This window comes from Salmo salar, chromosome ssa07 (genome assembly GCF_905237065.1).
Source record: "Salmo salar chromosome ssa07, Ssal_v3.1, whole genome shotgun sequence".
Classification (NCBI taxonomy): domain Eukaryota; kingdom Metazoa; phylum Chordata; class Actinopteri; order Salmoniformes; family Salmonidae; genus Salmo; species Salmo salar.
Window position 1 is genome coordinate 43,032,357 of NC_059448.1, and position 24,318 is coordinate 43,056,674.

Consider the following 24,318-nt stretch of genomic DNA (forward strand, 5'->3'; position numbering starts at 1 on the left):
ACATGGTATTCAGTTAGAATTTACTTATCACCCTGCTTTAAATAAATTTTTGCGAGTTAAGGTATAGACTATACACATATAGGGTTATTTTGCATTCATTCATCTGTATTCACATTACACGTAGAGCCTAATTTAAAAAAAAAGAGATATGGCAGACGGGAGCTCAGAGTTGTCTGAGGGGCCAGTCGCAATGAAACCCACCACCACTCTACAGTTTTTAATTGGGAAATACCCCACTATGGAAAAAGACTTAACTTGGGTTTTCAAGAAATGGCACGAGTGGACCAAAGAGGCTTTTGAATATGGATGGCCTATGGATGGGTCATTTAACAAAACCAAATATCATCATGTGCTGGACATTGTGAAAAGAAGACAGGAAAATAAGACCAAGGGAAAGAAACAAAATCCACCCTGTTTTCTGTGACTGCTTTGTCAATGTTAAAAACTGAGGGTAACCTATTCTGGACTCAAGAAAGCTACCTGTTTGAAAAAGGAATTGACAAAGATTAAAGACCCTGCCTCCGTCAAGACACAGAAACTTCCTCTAGAATGCAGCGCCCCACCATATGCTCCACCACCCCCTCCCTACTGCGGAGATAGGTTTAAAGGAATTTATCCACTACTCCCAAACGAACTAGTAGCTCCAGGCGATAATTCTTCTCCACCACCGGCACCGGGTAGAATGTATCAAGAACTAGGAGATATATGGAATGATGCCAGGGCACACTCAACGCCTCTCTACCCGAGAGTTACCACGGCAAAGGACCTCATGACAGCTCAAGAAAAGAAAGTGCAGAGAGAAATGGATAAAGCTGTTGACAAAATCCGATGACATTGCGACGATAAAGACAAAAGGATGAGTGGAAGTAACATAACAAAGGAAGAGAAGAGAAGAGGAAAAAGATGAAGACTGAAGAAAAAGCAAGGAAGACTGGACTTGACACACAGCTCAAGAAGGCCCAGCTAGCCCAGCTGGACAAAGGAAAGACCAACAACCTGATGGAGGCTGTAGCCTCTACACCTCAACAACCACCACCACACCAACCACAGCAACAGCCACCCTGGCAGCAGAGAGGGAGAGGGAATGCTGGCAGCGGGAACTTCCAAGGTGGTAGAGGTGGAAGACCAGCCTACACTGGACAGCCTCAACCTGTTTTTTTTGCCAGACTCAACCAATGAATGGTCGACAATATGGATGGCCCCAACAGCCTCCTGTGACAAACCAGGTGTGGTTCCCACCGCAGAATAATCAACAATAGGGATGCCCTGACCCCCTTCTCCAGTGTCACCAGTACATATTTCCGGATGGTACCAAAGAACCAATCATTACTCTGAAGGTCAACGATCAAGAGGTACCATTTTTAATAGACACTGGAGCTCACACCTCCTGCATTGGATCTACAGGCCAACACCTCGGCCTGGGACTCACATCTAAGTCAGTGAGGACGATGGGAGTCGCTGGGATATCTCAAAAGCTGTACTGGGTAGAGTGTCTTCCCTTAGTCCTGATGAAAATGCGCAATAGCATAAACTGCGGAATAGGGCTTAGCCCACACGAGCTCTTAACTGGCCAGCCAATGAATGTTCCTTTACACAGACCAATGACTCCAAAACTGACTGACCTGACTGCACTGGATGATGGTTTGAGTAAATATAATTAGGAACTAATCCATGCTGTTAGGTCTTTGAATTCCCAATACAGGAAGGCCCAGGAAGTTCCAGAACAGGGTGACCCAGACAAGCCTACCTGTTGACGTTGGAGAATGGATCAAGCTGAAGGTCCACAAGAGGAAGTGGAACCACCCCAGATGGATGGGTCCGTACCAGGTCATCGCGGCGACACCCACAGCAGTGAAGGTCCAGGAGCGCGAGGGGTGGCATCACCTATCACACTGCCAGAAGACGTCCCAACCATCATAACAGATAAGAGTGCACACCCAGACCCAGATGTTGTTACACATGACCACTATGGTCACATTGTTAAAAAGAAAACTTGGGGTAAACCTTTGAGGTACATGTTTTTGATACTTCTTATCATCCACCAGCAGCCTCTTTTGGGGGGAATAGAGATCCAATAAAATCAATTGAAGACCGGTAACCAATGGGTAAAAATGGTCCAGAACCTGAGCCGACAAGCCACACCTAGTGGTTCGTATGTAGTCCCTTTTTTTGTGAACAAATGTGCAGTGCACTTACTGAACTGTGAAAGGTAGCCATACAGCCACAAAGCATCTAGTCTGCCGGAAAACTACAAGAAGAAGAAGAAGAAGACTGGAGTAGGACTTTAAGTCCTGGTTTAACATCTGGAGTAGGACTTTAAGTCCTGGTTTAACATCTGGAGTAGGACTTTAAGTCCTGGTTTAACAGGAGGAAGATAGAAGTACAGTACCAGAACCTGACCGAGGCTACTTGCGTTTGGGATCTATTATTACTGGTATTAGAGCGCCATCTTCTGGTCCAAAGTTAAAAACCTTTCCAGAAGTTTCTGCTGTAGTATATACACATAGGGGACAGTTCAATGTATGTGAGCGTACACTTTTTGTTACATGTATTGTGTGTGTTGATTGATTGATTTATTGATTTGTTCGGTGGGCCTGTTTCAAACTACAACCACAAACAATTGAATATTTTTCTTAGGTGGTTGTTACCTATCCATTTTTAACGCAATCTTAATTCAAGACCTGGTATGTGAGTAGATTCCGGTGTACATAATGCCAGTCTTTAGGCTAGTAATTTGTCTAGTACATTCTAGTGTTAGCATAGTAGGCCTAATGGAACATTTTCACCACCAGGATGCAGCAAATGACTGAACAAAAAGAGCCACCTTGAAGTATCCCATGACGTCAAAAGGAATGTGTGAGGCATGTGCTCTCAGTTAAGTATTTAATTGTTAAATCTAAGTATGTATTTCAATCTCAATAAAGTCTAGCCTATGTGATAATGGCACTGGCATTTGAATAGATAATGTAGGCATTACCTAAAATGCACGAATTCAAACAACGATGTTAATGATACGTCCTCCGCTGAGATTGAAAGGTGTCACACCTGTATGGGGTCTGAGTTGGCAGACCTGGGGGTCCAGGAGCAGGTATCATTACTCCAGCTACATCCAGCTGTCATGCACTGAGAACACCTGAGAGATGTTGAGAAATAAAAAGATCTACGAAATGTGTGTGTGTGTGTGTGTGTGTGTGTGTGTGTGTGTGTGTGTGTGTGGCATGCTTACGGCACAACGGGTTGTGGTGAACTCACATACTCTGTCTGTTTTCTGCACGCATGCTGGGATCATGAATGACATGATTGTGCCCAGGGGTCAGTGGTAGTAGATTTCAAACCATCCATCATAATTACATACAGTATCTCTACTGTTTGTGTCCTTGATTAACACTGGTTCATTAAATCAATTAACAGAGCATATTGAAATCACCAAAAATAAAAACCAAGCCTAGGGCCACAGAAATATCTAGTGTATAGAAATTATTTAGTTTAGCTTTGTTGGGTCAGTAATCGAAAGGTTGCTAGATCGAATGCATGCGCCCGCACACACACACACACACACACACACACACACACACACACACACACACACACACACACACACACACACACACACACACACACACACACACACACATACATACATGTCTACCTGTTCAAGCCCACACATCAATTTGCATTTCTATAGTAATTCACACACGTATAAGATCCAACAACATGGGTTCACCTTTGGAACGAGCTATACAGGTTAAGAAGCATGCCTTTAACTCTTTTCTATAAATGGCTACTGGCCGTGGGGTTGTCTGATGGGGAAAGAAAGTGGGTGTGGCAAGCTTTTTTTTTTTACATACTTTATTTGTTGTGTAATAAAAAATTGTTACAACTTGTGCCATGAAGCATCTTTGTTTTCCAGTGGCTTCAAATAATGTGGTTTAGACATGACTACAATTCCCATCAGCACGCTAGGTGTGACCAATAACCCTCCTCTGATTGGATGATTTCGTATGTGTCCTGCAGTGGGAAGAGGAAGATCAAGGTCCAAGGGTTCCATCTGGAGTTTGTGGAGAGAGTTGTTCATGACCACACCCCTCAGACCATCCATACCAACTACAGCTCTGAGGTAGGCATCTTAACACACTGATTTAATTGATTTCTTGACTAAGTGTCATGTCTTCACCCACTCTCACGTAACCAGTCAGTCACCTAATATGAACATGCACACTGCCACACCTCACCAAACCTTCACCTTCACACAACACAGAAATCAGTCATGGGGGCCTCAATATCTGAGGTATTCTAATTCATGTTGTTGGTGTTTTTAGACTCTGTGGTACCACACACCTCTCTTTGAACACATCAACCAGGCAGTCACCTCCACTGTGTCTCTGAGAGTGGCCAATCAGACACTGGCCTGCTCATCACAGCTCACCTACCATCCCGACCCAGAATTCACCAGCTACACCGCAATCAAGACAGGAAATGACCTGCGTGTCACCATTGAGGTATATGCACATGCATGGAGGCATGGATACACACACATATGTACGCTGGTAGCACACTCTCTCTCTCTCTCTCTCATTCATTCATACACTCACATTCCATTTCTATTTTTATTTCAGAAAAGGGCTGACAAGTTGAACATCACCACAGAAGAGATCTTAGTGTTTGGTGTTCAGGAGGAGAACCAGGATGTAGAGTGTGTCATGGACACCATCCAGACGAGCAACGAGACTGACTCTGTCATCTGTGAGATAAAGAACACTCACAACGCTAACATCAAGTCAGTGAAGGTAAAAATCTTACTCAGATGAAACCTCAACCCGACATTTTATTCGTTTCGCTGGAACACTGTCCTTGGAAATAGTGAACAATAATCATGCATTATGTTGTCTTTGTTCATCAGATAAGAGTTGGCAATGTCACAATAAACCTTGATTCAACGCACACGGTACTGCTAAGACTCTTTCTGCTTATACCCATCATCACTATAGTCATCGTTGGTAAGTATTCCTTACTTCAGCTTCATTCTCATGGTTTTCTATAGCTTTTAAATGTGGTTACTTAAGTAAGATGTACTGTTGAATAAGGCTCCTAGTTTTAGGTATGGTGTGGCGGTGTGTGTTGTGATGTCCTCAGCACTAACTTCACATGCCTCCTTTGCCACTCACCACACCTGTCCCCACTGCTGATTAGCACCACTGCACTATTTAAGCAACAATTTCCCCCTCCAGTATTCCTTATCCTGCTGGGGATCGCAATGGCCAAACTTGTTATTCATTTCCTTGATCTGCATCACTGACAACGTGAGTACATTTGATTTATTGGAGAATATGTAATAATGTTAATATTTAAGATACTTTGAGTTTGTTAAAGTTTGTGTTGTGTGCTGCTGTCATTTTCCTTAGTACATTTTCACTTAGTTTTGGTTGTGTTAACAATTATTTAATGAAATGAATTATGTTGGAGTCACTTTTATTGTAAATAAGAATATAATATGTTTCTAAACACGTCTACATTTTGGATGCTCCAGGTCATCTATAAGTCTTTGCTAGGTAAAGCTCCGTCTTATCTCAGCTTACTGGTCACGATAACAACACCCACCCGTAGCACGCGCTCCAGCAGGTATATCTCACTGGTCTTCTCCAAAGCCAACACCTCCTTTGGCTGCCTTTCCTTCCAGTTCTCTGCTGCCAAAGACTGGAACGAATTGCAAAAATTGCTGAAGCTGGAGACTTATATTTCCCTCACAAACATTAAACATCAGCTATCTGACAGGCTAACCAATCACTGCAGCTGTAAATAGCCCATCCAATCTACCTACCTTATCGATCTCGCTTCTATTTACTTTTCTGCTCTTTTGCACACCAGTATTTCTACTTGCACATCATCATCTGCACATCTAACGCTGCAGTGTTAATTTTCTAAATTGTAATTACTTCACTACTATGGCCTATTTATTTCCTTACCTCCTCATGCCATTTGCACACACTGTATATAGACTTTCTTTTTTTCTATTGGGTTATTGACTGTACGCTCGTTTATTCCATGTGTAACTCTGTGTTGTTGTTTGTGTCGCACTGCTTTGCTTTATCTTGGCCAGGTCGCAGTTGTAAATGAGAACTTGTTCTCAACTAGCCTACCTGGTTAAATAAAGGTGAAATAAAAAATAAATAAAAAATGCTACCATTATTATGGATAATCCTGAATTAATCTTGAATAACGATGAGGGAGAAAGTTAGACGCACAAATACTTTTGTTCATGTACTGTATGTGGACACCTGCTGGTCCAACATCTCATTCCAAAATCATGGGCATTAATATGGAGTGCTGATACAACAGCCTCCACTCTTCTGGGAAGGCTTTCACTAGATATTGGAACGTTGCTGCGGGGACTTGCTTCCATTCGGCCACAAGAGTATTCGTGAGGTCAGGCACTGATGTTGGACGATTAGGCCTGGCTCGCAGTCGGCGGTCCAATTCATACCAAAGGTGTTCGATGGAGTTGAGGTCAGGGCTCTGTGCAGATCAGTCAAGTTCTTCAACACCGATCTCGACAAGCCATTTCTGTATGGATCTCGCTTCGTGCACGGGGGCATTCATTCTGAAACAGGAAAGGGCCTTCCCCAAACTGTTGAAACAAATTTGGAAGCACAAAGCCATCTAGAATGTCATTTTATGCTGTAGCGTTAAGATTTCCCTTCACTGGAAGTAAGGGATCTAGCCCCAACCTTGAAAAACAGCCCCTGACTATTATTCCTCCTCCACCTAACTTTACAGTTGGCACTATGCATTCGGGCAGGTAGCGTTCTCATGGCATCCACCAAACCCAGATTAGTCCGTTGGACTGCCAGATGGTAAAGCGTGACTCATCACTCCAGAGAACGTGTTTCCACTGCTCCAGAGTCCAATGGCGGTGACCTTTACACCACTCCAGCCGACGCTTGGCATTATGCATGGGGCTCTTAGGCTTGTGTGCGGCTGCTCAGCCATGGAAACCCTTTGCATGAAGCTCATGATGAACAGTTTTTGTGCTGACATTGCTTCCAGAGGCAGTTTGGAACTTGGTAGTGAGTGTTGCAACTGAGGACAGACAAGGTCGCCGTTCTGAGGTCGCCGTTCTGTGTGCTTGTGTGGCCTAGGACTTTGCGTCTGAGACGTTGTTGCTCCTAGACGTTTCCACTTCACAATAATAGCACTTGCAGTTGACCGGGGCAGCTCTAGCAGGGCAGAAATTCGACAAACTGACTTGTTGGAAAGGTGGCATCCTATGACGATGCCACGTTGAAAATGTAATGTAACGTAACAATGTGGAAAATGTCAAGGGGTCTGAATACTTTCCGAATGCACAGTAAGTAAATTTGTCCCAATACCTAAAATGGGGGGACTATGTACAAAAAGTGCTGTAATGTCTAAACAGTTCCCCTGATATGGATGGAAATACCCTCAAATTAAAGCTGACACCCTACACTTTAACCGCATAGTCATTGTTTGCTTCACTGTCCCAATAATTACTGAGGGCACTGTATATCCTTAGTTTGTTTTTGTTAATTATTTTCAGTTTATTTTCCCTTTTGCTTGATTTAATCTGCTATTACGTCTGGAAGGAACCTGCATTATCCGTGGTCAAGCGCGGACAACACTGAAGACTGTCCTTTGAGTCTTTGCAAGTTTGTTGGTAACGTGGTTGATCTTACTCCAGTGTAAATCGCCTTCTCCTCCCTTACTTTGGGATCAAATATGTCTTACATTTTTGGAAATTGGAGAAAATAAAATGTACCTGTCAGCCTTTCTTTACTTGGGTAGAGACACTATCATTCCTCCCCACTCAACAGTTAACTGCCTGCACTTGTTTTGCCTGTAATTTATATTAATGTTTGTAGTATCCTGACTTAATATAAGACTGTGTACCACTGTCATATATGTACCTTTTTTTGTTTTACCATGTTACCATGTTATGTTTTTATGTATAAAATAACATGCCTATTCTAAATCAATTGCTGTTTTGCATTAAAACTGTGAAAAATGTTTATTTTGTGATTCCCCATTCAGGCGGGGTTTGTGCTATTTGTATATTCATGTAGCATAAGGCTAATTTGAGAAATAATGTTGCCATCCTTCAGTGTGTGAATCAATCAGGCCATCTGAACTGTTGTGTAAACATGGTACAGGATGTAAAACGTGATTGGTAGCAGGGGAAACTTGTCGACCAGTGGCCTTGAGGTTAGTGTCTGCCCTGAGATTGGACGGTTGGGAGTTTGATCCCCGGCTGAGTCATACCATAGACACTCATAATTAAGGAGATCGCTTGGGAAGGCCCTGCGCTTGACTAGAGTCCTCTCCAGGGGGTGTACGTGTACATCAGGCTGCCTCACGCTACAGAAACAGGAGATCCTGTTCCTATGGGTTGTTCCAGCTCGCAGAAGCCAAGGCTTGTACAAGGCTACTTACTTATAGGACCTTGTGGAGAGTTGGATCATTGTGAGCTTTATGACTCCCAATCTAAAGAGCACTGAGAGGGATGCCATGGGCCCATTCTCAACATTGAGTCCTGTATCAAGTGATGCAGAGTACGAGTGCTGATCTTTCCCCCCCCCTGTCCATGTAGTCTAATTCATTGTGATCCTAAAGACAAAATGGACCCTTAATCAATACTCCTATGCTGAGTAGCTTGATCCATACGGTTCCAGGTGGTTTAACATGAAGACAAGAGAAGTGTGGAGGCCACTTGTATTTCTATTTTTACTGGTATTAGACCGCCATCTTCTGGTCCAAAGTTAAAAACCTTTACTGAGGTTTCTGCTGCAGTTTACACAGAGGGGACAGCAATGGCCAGGGAAAGATGGTTGGGGTTGCTGTTGACGGCATTGGCGAAAATCTGATATCAACTTTGGAGGGGACAATTACATGACATTTTCTCAAGAGCAATTCCTGAGGGGGACACCAAAAGTAGTGCTGTAACACATAGCCTACATTGTAATATGGTAAATGTATATTGAGGAACCAAAGAAATAAGGTGTTTGCCGTACTCCTAACTACCGGTACCCAAAACTACACAACTAATCACAACAGCAATACCATTGCCTTTAACAAATCTTAGTTCAGTCACCAGTTTAAGTTGAGAGTGGGGGTATCCATGGCATTTTCCAATTATGTTCCTATTTTACAAGTTAAAAAAATTGAGAACCTTTCATAATGTTGCCAAACAAAGACTCAACAAACTTACCTGAGACTCCCTGTCTCTGCCAGTCTGTCCCTGCATATCTGTCCCCAACTCTGCTGTCTGTGTGCCATCTGTTGCCTGCTCTGCCTAATGACATCATTGTGAAACATTTCCATTAGAATTTCATTTCTTTCTTATGAACATTTTATCAACTAGTCTTTCAGATATTAGGCTACTAGGGTTCTTACTATGCGTTTTGGTGTATTGAAAAATACTCTGATGTCCGTCTTTTATTTTTCTGCCATTTTTCTACCTGGCTGGCTACACACACAGTGTGTAGGTTATTTACAGTAGGAGATGGGCTTCTATCATCTTCAATCATTCTATTTGGGCTTCGATCTAAAAGGTAGTTAGCAAATGTGAAACGGATTAAAATGACAAGAGTTGACAGCTGTATGAGTTCACCATTTACACAACATATGCTGCAACCTTTTGTAATTTTAATAGTTTGTTTCATATTGGCTGGCTTCCAACAATAGCTGAATATGCAAAGCTAGCGAGCACCAATTCCGTTTCAGTGGTGTTTGCTATAATCTTTGCTACCCGGGTTAAATAAAGGTGAAATAAAATAAATAAATAAAAGTTCACTTGCGACAATTTAGCTTTTGCAACGAGACCATTAAATATATTTAAGACAATGGTAGAAGTTTGGATTTCAGTTTATCGCTAACCTTATCACAGGGACTTTGAAGCACTAACTTACATCATCTGCATGCTGATTCCATCTTTGACGACGCCACATAAATGGAATAGGTACTAGCTAGCTCAATAGTTAATATTTGCACGCTAGCTCTGCATATTCAGCTAGTGTGTGTGCGCGATTGAATGGATAGCATATGATCTTTGATACAATTTAGCTACATAGGCCTACAAACATTTACAATGAATAGCAAAACCACAATCACAAGAATGGCTTCAGATCAAAGTCTACATTGAGACCGAAGGGAGCAAGAGTCTTTAAATTAAAGATCCAGGAAGCCTCTCGTTTTAACAATAAATTGTCGAGGTCACCCCCTCTCGCAGGGAGGGTGACATGTTCGATGCCGATATAACGTAGGGACGAAATCGAGTGGTTTGCTTCCAAAACGTGGGCCGCAACTGGGTAAATCGAGTTTTCGACATAATGGTGCTAAGATGCTCCGAGATTCGTACTTTTAATTCGCGCTTTGTTTTACCCACATCATTTTACCACAAGTACAAGTTATAAGATAAATAACTGCCTTAGTGGAGCACGTGATAACACCTTTGATTGGGATCTGTTTCCCTGTTTGTGGGTGTTTGAAGGATCTACATTTATAAGTGCCATTCATTGAGCACAGCCATTACACTTATAGTTTCCATCCAGTAGGGGCGCAGATAGACTTCTAACTAAATCTTAATTCAAGACCTGGTATGTGAGTAGATTCTGGTGTACATAATGCCTGCAGTGGTAGAAAAAGTACCCAATTGTCATACTTGAGTAAAAGTAAAGATACCTTAATAGAAAATGACTCAAGTGAAGTTACCCAGTAAAATACTACTTGAGTAGAAGTATTTGTTTTTAAATATACTTATTAAGTATCGAAAGTAAAATCATAAATAATTTCAAATTCCTTATATTAAGGAAGCCAGAGGCGCACTTCAACACTCAGAAATAATTTACAAACAAAGCATTTGTATTTAGTGAGTCCGCCAGATCAGAGGCAGGGGATGACCAGGGACGTTTTTACACCACTGCATGCCAGTCTTTAGGGTAGTATTGTGTCTAGTAATTCTACACTTTCTCCACCAGAACGCAGTGAAGGACCGAACAAAAAGTGGGATCATGAGGACATCAAAGTAATGTGTGAGGCATTCACTCTCGGTTACGTATTTCATTATTGAATCAAAGTATTTCAATCTCAATAATCATATAGGTGACTTTGATGTCGACACTGGCATTTTAATAGGCAATATAGGCATTACCACAAATGCACGTTTGGAGACGTTTTGGAAACATTCAAACAGCGATGTTGAGATTGAAAGGTAAGGAACTAACGTTAATTTCGACATCACGGTAGAGAGTTAAACACGGAAGTCTGAGTCTCGGTACATAACCGCCGGAACTAAATTTAATGACCTAAAGTTAAGACATAGTTGCAGCATCCATCCACTGTGCGCTTTTACGCAATCCCTTTTATTGGCCTCCGGCACCGTATGACAGTGGCATCAGAGACGCAGAACGGAGTTTACCATGCACTCTCTCAGGCTTGACTGACTGCATGACATACGAGATGAGGGCTGTTTTCTGGGGCGTTCTCCTCGCCTGTGTGGACTGGGGTCGGGGCCAGGAGAATCACACATTTGATGGAGACGTCCGCGACTTTGCCATTGGTGACCGCTCGGTATACGTCGTTACGGATGACCGACTCTACCAGCTGAACCATGATTTTACCAACGTTATAAAGAGGGACAATCCGAAAGTAGTTTATCCTAAACAAGAGGCACCTCTTTCCAATGAAACGTATCTATTTAAGGTGAACATTTTACTGCCATTCATCAAAAACGAGACCTTGATCATCTGTGGAACCACAAAATGCGGTTACTGTGAAATACTGGATCTCAACGAAATCTCCAAATCTGTGTATTCGGAGGATATTGAAGTGGGTTCATTGGACCCTGGAGATTCAACCATTGGCTTTATTGTTGATGTCGGTACGAACTCCTACATTATGACTGGAAGGTTGCAGAGTGGTGTGCATAACGCGTGTGCCAATACAGATCGATTGCTTGTCCTACGGAATTCACTAGATGGACAGAATGGGGGAATCTTTTCTGATACAGGTGAGCATGTGACTCCGTATATTGACGCCAGACAAAAGGAGAAGTTTCAGTTTGTGGACGGCTTTCAGAGTAATTCACACATCTACGTGTTCTTGAACCTTCCCAAAAAGCGTAAAGTTCGACTTATTTGGTTCAAGAGCGAGAACAATAAAGCAAGTACTTTGGAGTCCCTCAATGGTGCGACACTCAAATGCTGTGGAAACATGGAGCGCCGGGAGCTCCTATCTTCCTCTGTGATTCAAGGTCCTGGTGGGCTCCATGGGCAGGTGCTCTGGGCAGGTGTGTTCACGGATGGTAACACAAGCGACCCCATCAACACCATGCTGGCCATCTATAACATCAGCTCTACAAGGCCTCATCTCAAATACGATGACCCAGACTTCTGCTATGAAGACTGTGCAATGGTTGGTGAGATGATAATGATTTTATGTATGGTTAATAACCAACACCATAGCAAAGACACTCATTATCGTTACCCTAATTTCTTAGCAAGTGTGTTGAGATTGTCTGTAACACTGATATATATGTATGCTGTTCCAGTCAAAGGGTACCACCTTGAACCTGCAGCCTGAGGCAGTGGTGTTTCAATACAGCTCCATGACATCAGTGTTGGCAGTGAGACACAACTCCTGGCTGGTGTTCTTCATCGGGACAGGAGACGGACAACTCATCAAGGTCTGTGGAACACAGTTATGAGAACTCTTAACACACACACACACACACACACACACACACACACTGGCCTCATAACACCCCTCTCATGTCATTAATTCTCCCTTGAACACACAGATACTCATACAACAGAATTACAGCATTTTTTTTTACCAAACGTAGTTCACATGAGGGAATTTGAGGTCTAAATTAGCCTGATGAAACCCCACAGTAACTTTATTAGGCACAATAGTCTCCTTTATGCAGTGTTGTCCCTGGAAAGCTTTAATAATCCAGCCAAATCCCCTGCATGTTTCTAACAGAAATATCACAGCCATGCAGTACACTCTAACAAGCCAGACAGGGGATTGGTCACCACTACACATCAGTGATTGTTAGTCTATCATGTATCATCATCATCATCAAATTCATACTCTTGTTGACAGAGAGAAATGTGTATTTCTGATATTTACAACTGCAGTATAGCTGATTTCCTAGGGCCATGTTATGTATTGTGGTTTGTTAGTGTTCTGTGTCAATCTACAGAGAGATGTTAAAGTGTCACTCTCGGTCCCATGTCAGCTTGCTGTAGACAAGGCCTACAAACCTGCCTGTCCCAGAGTGCTCTACAAGTCAGATGACGACCGCCGTGTGTTTCCCAAGATGCACCTGGATCCAGTGGACCGCAAACATGTGTACATGGCACTGAGGAACCAGGTAAGTTCCACTGTACACAGAGATACATATTATACAGTACAACCATTCTGAAATAGAACCCAGGACATAATATTATGTGTTTGTTGTAGATGATACGTGTGCCTATGGCTCAGTGCAGTGAACACAAGAGTCTGAAGGACTGTTGGTCTGCTCAGGACCCCTTCTGTGGCTGGTGTGAGTCAAGGTCAGTCACAAGAACCACAACTACACACTTCTACAACTTACACTATATAGAGATTTCTTTATTATGTCACTTATTTTCTTTTCTGAAATGTACTTTTGAATTCTTGTTGTGAAGATAAACAGTGGCAGTCATTTCAATGTAATTCAATGAGGACAGTTGTCTGGTTTGTCTGTGTTAATGACATACCTCGGCCCAGGTTTTTTCATACCATATGATCTTGATTAAAAAAAAATCTGAGTGGTAGAACAAAGAGGAAATGCCCTATCAGCTTCTTAAAATAAACGTGGCACTATAGATGAAACTTCCTGTGAATATACACTGCCGTTAAAAAGTTTGGGGTCACTTAGATATGTCCTTGTTTTTGAAAGAAAAGCGCATTTTTTGTCCATTAAAATAACATCAAATTGATCAGAAAACAGTGTAGACATTGTTAATGTTTTAAATGACTAATGTAGCTGGAATATCTACATAGCCGTACAGAGGCCCATTATCAGCAACCATCACTCCTGTGTTCCAATGGCACGTTGTGTTAGCTAATCCAAGTTTATCATTTTAAAAGGCTAATTGATCATTAGAAAACCCTTTTGCAATTATGTTAGTACAGCTGAAAACTGTTGTTCTGATTAAAGAAGGAATAAAAATTGCCTTCTTTAGACTAGTTGAGTATCTGGAGCTACATCATTTGTGGATTTGATTACAGGCACAAACTGGCCAGAAACAAAGGACTTTCTTCTGAAACTCGTCAGTCTATTCTTGTTCTGAGAAATGAAGGCTATTCCATGTGAGAAATTGACAAGAAACTGAAGATCTCGTACAACGCTGTGTACTACTCCCTTCACAGAACAGCGCAAACTGGCTCTAACCAGAATAGAAAGAGGAGTGGGAGGCCCCGGTGCACAACTGAGCAAGAGGACAAGTACATTAGAGTGTCTAGTTTGAGAAACAGGTGCCTCACAAGTCCTCAACTGGCAGCTTCATTAAATAGTACCCGCAAAACACCAGTCTCAATGTTAACAGTGAAGAGGCCACTCCGGGATGCTGGCCTTCTAGGCAGAGTTCCTCTGTCCAGTGTCTGTGTTCTTTTGCCCATCTTAATCTTTTATTTTTATTGGCCAGTCTGAGATATGGCTTTTTCTTTGCAACTCTGCCTAGAAGGCCAGCATCCCGGAGTCGCCTCTTCACTGTTGACGTTGAGACTGGTGTTTTTTTTTTTTTTTAAAAACAGCCGTTTCCAGCTACAATAATTATTTACAACATTAACAATGTCTACACTGTATTTCTGATAAATGTTATGTTATTTTAATGGACAACAGTTTTTGCTTTTCTTTAAACAATGACATTTCTAAATGACTCCAAACTTTTGAACGGTAGTGTACTTCTATGTCCTGTTTATGTGTGACACCCTAAACCTGCCCACCCTGACCCCTCTATGTGATGTGTTCTAGATGTTCGTTTCAGGATGACTGCCTTCAGCCTTCAGCCTGGATCTCCATCTCTGAGGACTCCCAACAACAGAACATGGTCTCTTACCAGGTGGAGAAGAGCAGCAGTGGAGAGAAGATCACACTCACTGTCAAGGTCCACCTGACTCTGAATGGGACAGGAAGTCTCACCTTTGCCTGTAACTTCCTCAATAGAAGCGGTCATATGTGTGACAGGACAACCCCCGCTCCAGCTTTTCCTCGATGCTCCTGCCTGTTCTCCAGCGACCAGCTTCCTGCTGGAGGTAACCTTTCACCTTCTAACTCTCCTGTAGATTTTTCATTGACAAAACGGAGCATCTTGCTTAGAGATTGTTTCCCTGTGTTCTTCCACATAGGTTTGAATGTCACAGTGAAGATAAGAGTGGGGAAGCAGAACCTTGCTGAGAAACTGATGCTCACTAACTGTTTAGACATCACTGGACCACCTACCTCTGCCCTGTCAGTCAGAAATACCAGATCTGTCATGCTACGCCTCAGCACCTTGATTATAGCTATGTTTGAACCTACTTGTTTAGACCTACTATAATGACATCTTTTAAATTATATGTTGGGCAGATTGTGTTACACACTTTCCTTTCTGTATGTTGTACATCTGTTAGTACACATTTTGCTTGAGTAACAGATGGTACACATGTTTATGATTAAACTCACTGTACTATTCTTATTCCTATCTCTGTGTCTCTCAGGTGTTCTCAGTGCATGACAGCTGGATGTAGCTGGAGTAATGATGCCTGCTCCTGGACCCCCAGGTCTGCCAACTCAGACCCCATACAGGTATGACACACACACACACACACACACACACACACACACACACACACACACACACACACACACACACACACACACACACACACACACACACACCTTCTTTGAGGGTGTTCATCTCGCAACTTCTTCACCCATGTGTGTTCCTGTATCTTGTTCATCAACCGTCTCTCACTTCCTTCCCCAGGACGTGTGCAGACTCAGCCAGTCAGGATTGAACTACTCTGTAAGTCCATCCTGCTGATCACAGCCTTTTCCTCTTCATCAGTGGATCTTATGTCCCTTATAGGGAAGTTTGATCTCAGAACAGGGAACTAAGTTTGTATGTATGTAGGGTTTTTTTGTGCGCGAGTGTGCGTGTGTGTCTGCATGTGACACAGAGTGGACTTGAAGTGGTCTGAGATTTTCACGGTGACATTGCCGGCACAGTCATTTTATGCCAACTACCTATCAAATAGCTTAGGACATCTGTTATCAAAGCTTTGTTGTGTATGGTCACTACAACCCATACACTACCAAAAGCAATATGTGTTCACACGTGTGTTGTAAGCTACATACTGTACATACATACATACATACATACATACATACATACATACATACATACATACATACATACATACATACATACATACAGTAACTTATTTCAACAGCTAAACAGTATTAACATCTGAAATCTAATAACCCCGAAAGATACATTATAGTGTCTGTATTTGAGATGTTTTAATGGGGTTACTTTGTTATCACGCTCCTCACAGTCTGAATGAAATTTGAATAATTGAATTAGATGTGATGAATATAGCTGTGTGTGTTTGGTGGTGAAGGAAGTGTTTTTTTCCTTATAGGGTTTGGTGTTTGTTAAAGTGTCATAAAGTTCCTTTGGCCTTTTCAAACCTCACCCTCTCACGCTCTCGAAAGCTAAGACTGAGGACAAAATGAAGACACTCAAATGGATGTCTACCAATGCCAAGATACTATATTCAGTTAGACAGAGCAATATTCATAGATCTGGGCATCTTTTGTAGATTCGCATCCTACATTTAGATCACTCGTAAAATAGAGATTTTATCTCAACCAGATAGATCAAAAAGGTTATATATAGTAAGAAGATGTTTGAGAATAGAGCCTTTGTCTCTGAGTCAAGTCATCATACCTCTTACAGTGGGGATCATGGATCACATGACTGTGCCCCAGGGCAGTAGTAGTAGATTTCAAACCATCCATCATAATTACATACAGTGAGCTCCAAAAGTATTGAGACAGTGACACATTTTATGTTGTTTTGGCTCAGTACTTTGGATTTGAAATGATACAATGACTATGAAGTTCAAGTGCAGACTGTCAGCTTTAATTTGAGGGTATTTTCATCCATATCGGGTGAACCATTTAGAAATTACAGCACTTTTTGTACGTAGTCCCCCCATTTTAGGGGACCAAAAGTATTGGGACAAATTCACTTATGTGTATTAAAGTTGTCAAAAGTTTAGTATTTTGGTCCCATATTTGTTTTGGTTAAGTTTCAGATATTTTTTTTGCCCAATTGAAATGAATGGTAAATAATGTATTGTGTAGTTTTGGAGTCACTTTTATTGTAAATAAGAATAGAATATGTTTCTAAACACTTCTACATTAATGTGGATGCTACTGTGGTTACAGATAATACTGAATGAATCGTGAATAATGATGAGTGAGAAAGTTACAGATGCAAAAATATCATACCCCCAAGACATACTAACCTTTCACCATTACAATAAAAGGGGAGGTTAGCATTTTATATTATACCCCCAAGACATGCTAACCTTTCACCATTACAATAACAGGGGAGGTTAGCATTTTATATTATACCCCCAAGACATACTAACCTTTCACCATTACAATAAAAGGGGAGGGGGGGGTATGATATTTATGCCTCTAACTTTGTCACTCATCATTATTTACCAAAACTAAAGAGCAAGCCTGCGGCCACAAACACATATTTAGTTTCACTTGTCTTTATCAGAAATATTGTCTGTGTCTGCCTCTCTGTGTGTTTGTTAGGAGCCAGTGATATTTTCCATAGAGCCCAGTGTTCTGTCCTTCCATGGGAGAAACCATGCCTTGATGAATGGAGAGAACCTGGATCATGTGATCAAGGTTCGCATCCAAGGGCACATGAACTGCAGTCTCAAGGAGTGAGTCAAAGTGGACAATCGGTTGAATATGATTTGTTTTCTAATGATGCAAACATCATTTTTTGAGATAAATAAATTGTTGATTATTTAAATCAATGCTTTTAAACAATGATTTAGATGTTTTTTTCACTGGTGCTCACTTCATTCATGAAAACCCAATGCCTTATCACTGTGTTTTGGTAAAGTGTGTCTCTAACCTGTGTAGTGTGTGTATCACATGGTCAGGTCTCCAGTGTGGAACCACACTGGGTCCAGTCTGACGTTCCACATCCCCGGTGGAGACAAAGGTTCTGTCAGTGTGTGTGCCGTGCTGCCAGATGGTCGCTGTCTGGGCAAGGCCACTGTCACCTATGGGTCCTCACCATCCTGCACTGGGCTAATACCAAGCTCTACCTGGGCTAGGTAAAAACACACAAACACATACACTTAGGTACGCACATATGATCAGAATTGTTATATATACACACACACACAAGCTATACAGTGGTTAAGAAACATGCCTGTAACTCGTTTCCACATATGGCTACTGGCCATGGTGTTGTCTGATGGGATAAGAAAGTGAGCCGCTTCCCAGAAGTTGCTTCATATAACAGTGTTTTAATAGATGTTTCATTTCCCTCTTTCTCTCAGCTGCTCAGCACTGGCTTCCCTTTTTGCTTTTGGTAGCTCTCTAAAGCAGATTCTTCATGTGTCACGGCTGTCTTCGTCTTCTGACGATATAGCGAAATCGTCGTCTGAAAATGTAGACCAATACGCAGCGGATGTCGTGTTCATTTTTGAATTTAATTAATCGTTCACGTGAACACTATACAAAAAACAATAAACAATGACAGTGCAACAGTTTTGCAGGCTATCCTAACGCAGTGCAAAAACAATCTCCCACAACAGACAAACACAAACACACCCTCATATATGGGACTCTTAATAAAAGGATATATGGGACTCTTAATAAAAGGCAAATAGACAACACCTGCCTTCAATTGAGAGTCCCAACCCCAATGAACCCAAACATAGAAACAGACACACTAGACTCAACATAGAATTACATAAACATAGATCATAAACCAAAACCCGGAAATACTAAATCAAACGCCCTTTTACCAAAACACCACCCCGAACCACATAAAACAAATACCCTCTGCCACGTCTTGACCAAACTAAAATGACAATTAACCCTTATACTGGCCAGGACGTGACAGTACCCCCCCCTTAAAGGTGCTAACCCCGGAAGCACCTCAAGAAAACAAGAAAAACAACCCCAAACAACAACAAAACAAAAATTCCCCCCTACTAAAGGGAGGGAAGGGAGGGTGGCTGCCGTCAACGACGGCACTGTGCTACACCCCCCCTCCCCAACCCACCTATATCTGGAGGTGGCTCCGGTTCTGGCCGTTCCAGGCAGTCGGGCCACTCTGGCAGCTCGGGGCAGTCTGGCCTGTCTGGCAGCTCGGGGCAGCTCTGGCAGCTCGGGGAAGTCTGGCAGCTCTGGCAGCTCGGGGCAGTCTGGCAGCTCTGGCAGCTCGGGGCAGTCTGGCAGTTCCGGGCAGTCTGGCCACTCTGGCAGTTCCGGGCAGTCTGGCCACTCTGGCAGTTCCGGGCAGTCTGGCCACTCTGGCAGTTCCGGGCAGTCTGGCCACTCTGGCAGTTCCGGGCAGTCTGGCCACTCTGGCAGTTCCGGGCAGTCTGGCCACTCTGGCAGTTCCGGGCAGTCTGGCCACTCTGGCAGTTCCGGGCAGTCTGGCCACTCTGGCAGTTCCGGGCAGTCTGGCCACTCTGGCAGTTCCGGGGCAGTCTGGCCACTCTGGCAGTTCCGGGCAGTCTGGCCACTCTGGCAGTTCCGGGCAGTCTGGCCACTCTGGCAGTTCCGGGCAGTCTGGCCACTCTGGCAGTTCCGGGCAGTCTGGCCACTCTGGCAGTTCCGGGCAGTCTGGCCACTCTGGCATCTCCGGGCAGTCTGGCCACTCTGGCAGCTCCTGACTAGTGGGCGGTTCTGGCGACTCTTGACTGACGGGCGGTTCTGGCGACTCTTGACTGACGGGCGGTTCTGGGGACTCTTGACTGACGGGCGGTTCTGGCGACTCTTGACTGACGGGCGGTTCTGGCGACTCTTGACTGACGGGCGGCTCTGGCGATTCCTCACTGACGGGCGGCACTGGTGACTGTTGACTGGCGGGCGGCTCTGGTGACTGTTGACTGTTGGGCAGCTCTGGTGACTGTTGACTGGCGAGGCTGGGTTTACGCACTTGAAGCCTGGTGCGTGGTGCTGGTACTGGGCGTACCAGATTGGGAACACGCACCTCCAGGCTAGTGCGGGGAGCGGGAACAGGACGATTCGGACTGGGCTGACGCACTTCCGGGTCCGCACGAGAGACAGGAGCTGGAAACCCAGGGCTATGGAGGCGCACAGGCGGTCTTGATCTTACCTCCTGCACAACACGTCCTGGCTGGATGGAACTAGTAGCCCTGTACGAGCGGGGTGCTTGTACAGGGCGGACTGGGTTGTGCAGGGGCCTGATGGTAGCCGTGCGTAGAGCGGGAGTTGGATAGCCTGGTCCTCGGAGGCGTACCGGCGACCAGATGCGCTGCGCAGGCATCCTCCTACCAGGCTGGATGCCTGCTCTAGCACGGCACCTGCGAGGGGCTGGAATAACGCGCACCGGCCTGTGCGTGCGTATGGGTGAGATAGTGCGCTCCTCAGCGAAACATGGCGCTCTCCACCTCATATGCTCCTCCATAAAACCACGGGTAGCTGGCTTCCGGCTCTTCCTAGGCCTAGCCAACCTACCCGTGTGCCCCCCCAAAAAAAATGTCTTGGGGGTGCCTCTCGTGCTTCAACGCCAGTCGTGTCCCTCGGAAACGTTCCCGGTCCATACCATCCTTACTCCATGGGCCTTCTCCGGCCATAACCTGCTCCCATGTCCATCTCTCCCCATAGTCCGTATCCTGAGCGTGCTGCTCCTCTCTCCGCTGCTTGGTCTTGGTTTGGTGGGAGATTCTGTCACGGCTGTCTTCGTCTTCTGACGATATAGCGAAATCGTCGTCTGAAAATGTAGACCAATACGCAGCGGATGTCGTGTTCATTTTTTTATTTAATTAATCGCTCACGTGAACACTATACAAAAAAACAATAAACAATGACAGTGCAACAGTTTTGCAGGCTATCCTAACGCAGTGCAAAAACAATCTCCCACAACAGACAAACACAAACACAAACACACCCTCATATATGGGACTCTTAATAAAAGGCAAATAGACAACACCTGCCTTCAATTGAGAGTCCCAACCCCAATGAACCCAAACATAGAAACAGACACACTAGACTCAACATAGAATTACATAAACATAGATCATAAACCAAAACCCGGAAATACTAAATCAAACGCCCTTTTACCAAAACACCACCCCGAACCACATAAAACAAATACCCTCTGCCACGTCCTGACCAAACTAAAATGACAATTAACCCTTATACTGGCCAGGACGTGACATCATGCTTGGTTAGCTAGTTTTACTTAATTTATTCTGTGAAATGCTTTGTTTTGTGTTACAACTTTTTTTTCTTTCTCTGGCTTATTTAAATAATGCTGATGGGACATGACTACAATTCCCATCAGCACGCTAGGTGTGACCAATAACCCTCCTCTGATTGGATGATTTCGTATGTGTCCTGCAGTGGGAAGAGGAAGATCAAGGTCCAAGGGTTCCATCTGGAGTTTGTGGAGGGAGTTGTTCATGACCACGCCCCTCAGACCATCCATACCAACTACAGCTCTGAGGTAGGCATCTTAACACACTGATTTAATTGATTTCTTGACTAAGTGTCATGTCTTCACCCACTCTCACGTAACCAGTCAGTCACCTAATATGAACATGCACACTGCCACACCTCACCAAACCTTCACCTTCACACAACACAGAAATCAGTCATGGGGGCCTCAATATCTGAGGTATTCTAATTCATGTTGTTGGTGTTTTTAGACTCTGTGGTACCACACACCTCTCTTTGAACACATCAACCAGGCAGTCACCTCCACTGTGTCTCTGAGAGTGGCCAATCAGACACTGGCCTGCTCATCACAGCTCACCTACCATCCCGACCCAGAATTCACCAGCTACACCGCAATCAAGACAGGAAATGACCTGCGTGTCACCATTGAGGTATACACACATGCACATGCATGGAGGCATGGATACACACACATATGTACGCTGGTAGCACACTCTCTCTCTCTCTCTCTCATTCATTCATACACTCACATTCCATTTCTATTTTTATTTCAGAAAAGGGCTGACAAGTTGAACATCACCACAGAAGAGATCTTAGTGTTTGGTGTTCAGGAGGAGAACCAGGATGTAGAGTGTGTCATGGACACCATCGAGACGAGCAACGAGACTGACTCTGTCATCTGTGAGATAAAGAACACTCACAACGCTAACATCAATTCACTGAGGGTAAACCTCTTACTCAGATAAATCCAAAAAGGTTGTGAGTTGCTCGTGGAAACTCAGAATCAGAACTGTCCTTGGAAATAGTATTTTACAGTCAACACGCATTATGATGGGTTTGTTTTTCAGATAAGAGTTGGTAACTTCACCAAAACACTTTTACCAAAACAAGCTGCACCTTCACTGCTAATCATCCTTGTGCTTTTACCCATCATCATTGTGGTCATTGTGGGTAAGTATTCACCTTCACCTTCATCAACTTTGTTTTGACTTCGTGTCTCATGACAGACTGTACATGTCCAATCAAGTAGCTGGCACACAAGATTTGGTTCTGGGTTCTGAAATTAGGTCTGACCTGGTTTGGTTGAATAGGTTTAGGTATGGTGGTGTGTGTGTGTGTGTGTGTGTGTGTGTGTGTGTGAATAAAGCTCTTGTCCTGTCCTGACCAGGTGCGGTGTGGTATTCCTACAATAAACAGAGGAAAATGGCGGCACAAATGAACAAGCAGCTGGAACTACTGGAATGTGACATCAGAAATGACATCAGACAAGGTCAGTCGTCGTGGTCACCCCGACCTTGATTTATATTATTTAAATCGCACGCAGATAGGCACACACACACTCATACTCACTGATGCACCAAATTGGCATCATAAATGGATTTAACAGAGTAAAGACCCATGACTACCACCCACATGCAATTAACACGTAGGGTTCATACGCTACAGTTACACCAAAAATAAACGCCTTTACTTACCCTTCTGTTCTCTAGGATTTGTGGATATGCAGACGGAAAAGTGTGATTTAATTGAGAACGTTGGAGCCATCCCTTTCTTGGACTACAAGCACTTTGCTTCCAGGATCTTCTTCCCTGACGTACGTAGGAGCAGAACACAGAACAGAGTCGATGCAGTATACCTAATACAGTCTGCTTTAAAATAAGAAATGTTGTATTAAATGGACAGATGGGTTGTGTTTTAATGTTCATAGTTTGTCCTATTGTTTCTATTAGGGTGGACCTGTGATGACCTCCTGTATCAAAGACATTGGCCAGGTGAGATTTGATTTGAACCGTATGGGAAATCTGCTCGTCTGATTGCCATAACATTACTTTATCAATGACTGGAAGGGAAACAGAGGATGTAATAGATTTCCATAAGTAGCTAACATCTGTCCTGTGGTCAGGACGCGGTGAAGGTGCAGCCAGACAAGAGCTGTCAGGCCCTGTCCAGACTGATCCGGGATCAGGTGTTCCTCACCTCCTTTGTCCACGCTCTGGAGGAGCAGAAGAACTTCAACGTCAAGGAGAAGTGAGTCAGTGAGGACAGGACAGGACACAGTTTAGACCAAGAGTCACTTAGCTGGTTTGGGTATAGGATATACGACAGATAAGGTTAAGGTAATGTATATAGTACAGTAGAAATGGTTTAGGTGTTGTTTAAGTCATTATGGATGAGCAGGTTGGTGTGTATAGCAGGTAATAGAGATGTCATAAGTCTGATGTTTGTTGTGTCCTACAAGGTGTGCGGTGGCCTCCCTGCTGACCGTGTCCCTCCACGGTGACCTGCCCTACCTGACCCAGGTGATGGAGGAACTACTCAGGGCTCTGATGGATCAGCCCAGTAACTCCCAGCCCAAACTCATGCTGCGACGCACCGAGTCCATCGTAGAGAAGCTGCTTACCAACTGGATGTCCATCTGTCTCTACGGCTTCCTCAGGGTCAGTCCGTCTGTCTCTATGGCTTCCTCAGGGTCAGTCTGTCTGTCTCTACGGCTTCCTCAGGGTCAGTCCGTCTGCCTCTATGGCTTCCTCGGGGGGTCCGTCTGTTTGCCTCTACAGCTTCCTTGGGGTTCGTCCGTCTGCCTCTATGGCTTCCTC

At 43.8% G+C, this 24,318-nt stretch overlaps 1 protein-coding gene across 7 annotated transcripts in view; it reads left to right on the forward strand.

Annotated features, from left to right (window-relative positions):
• Positions 1 to 1,711: 1,711 nt before the first annotated feature.
• Positions 1,712 to 24,318, forward strand: part of LOC106609289 (plexin-C1) — a 34,514-nt gene continuing 11,907 nt past the window's right edge. The window contains exons 1-26 of one of the 7 annotated variants that reach the window (XM_045722016.1): positions 1,712 to 2,874; positions 4,015 to 4,117; positions 4,320 to 4,499; positions 4,617 to 4,787; positions 4,901 to 4,997; positions 5,229 to 5,300; positions 10,989 to 12,019; positions 12,263 to 12,423; positions 12,560 to 12,694; positions 13,253 to 13,387; positions 13,477 to 13,571; positions 15,017 to 15,297; positions 15,391 to 15,493; positions 15,742 to 15,829; positions 16,011 to 16,049; positions 17,861 to 17,994; positions 18,220 to 18,396; positions 21,668 to 21,770; positions 21,973 to 22,152; positions 22,276 to 22,446; positions 22,570 to 22,672; positions 22,890 to 22,991; positions 23,212 to 23,315; positions 23,452 to 23,493; positions 23,625 to 23,749; positions 23,961 to 24,159. In XM_045722016.1, the coding sequence (XP_045577972.1) occupies positions 11,458 to 12,019; positions 12,263 to 12,423; positions 12,560 to 12,694; positions 13,253 to 13,387; positions 13,477 to 13,571; positions 15,017 to 15,297; positions 15,391 to 15,493; positions 15,742 to 15,829; positions 16,011 to 16,049; positions 17,861 to 17,994; positions 18,220 to 18,396; positions 21,668 to 21,770; positions 21,973 to 22,152; positions 22,276 to 22,446; positions 22,570 to 22,672; positions 22,890 to 22,991; positions 23,212 to 23,315; positions 23,452 to 23,493; positions 23,625 to 23,749; positions 23,961 to 24,159 (3,039 nt within the window). In that variant the 5' untranslated portion in view covers positions 1,712 to 2,874; positions 4,015 to 4,117; positions 4,320 to 4,499; ... (2 more) ...; positions 5,229 to 5,300; positions 10,989 to 11,457. Of the gene's footprint in view, positions 2,875 to 4,014; positions 4,118 to 4,319; positions 4,500 to 4,616; positions 4,788 to 4,900; positions 4,998 to 5,228; positions 5,301 to 10,792; positions 12,424 to 12,559; positions 12,695 to 13,252; positions 13,388 to 13,476; positions 13,572 to 15,016; positions 15,298 to 15,390; positions 15,494 to 15,741; positions 15,830 to 16,010; positions 16,050 to 17,860; positions 17,995 to 18,219; positions 18,397 to 21,667; positions 21,771 to 21,972; positions 22,153 to 22,275; positions 22,447 to 22,569; positions 22,673 to 22,889; positions 22,992 to 23,211; positions 23,316 to 23,451; positions 23,494 to 23,624; positions 23,750 to 23,960; positions 24,160 to 24,318 lie in introns of those variants that run through there. The other 6 variants (XM_045722014.1, XM_014207927.2, XM_014207928.2 and 3 more) reach the window with 6 other exon arrangements.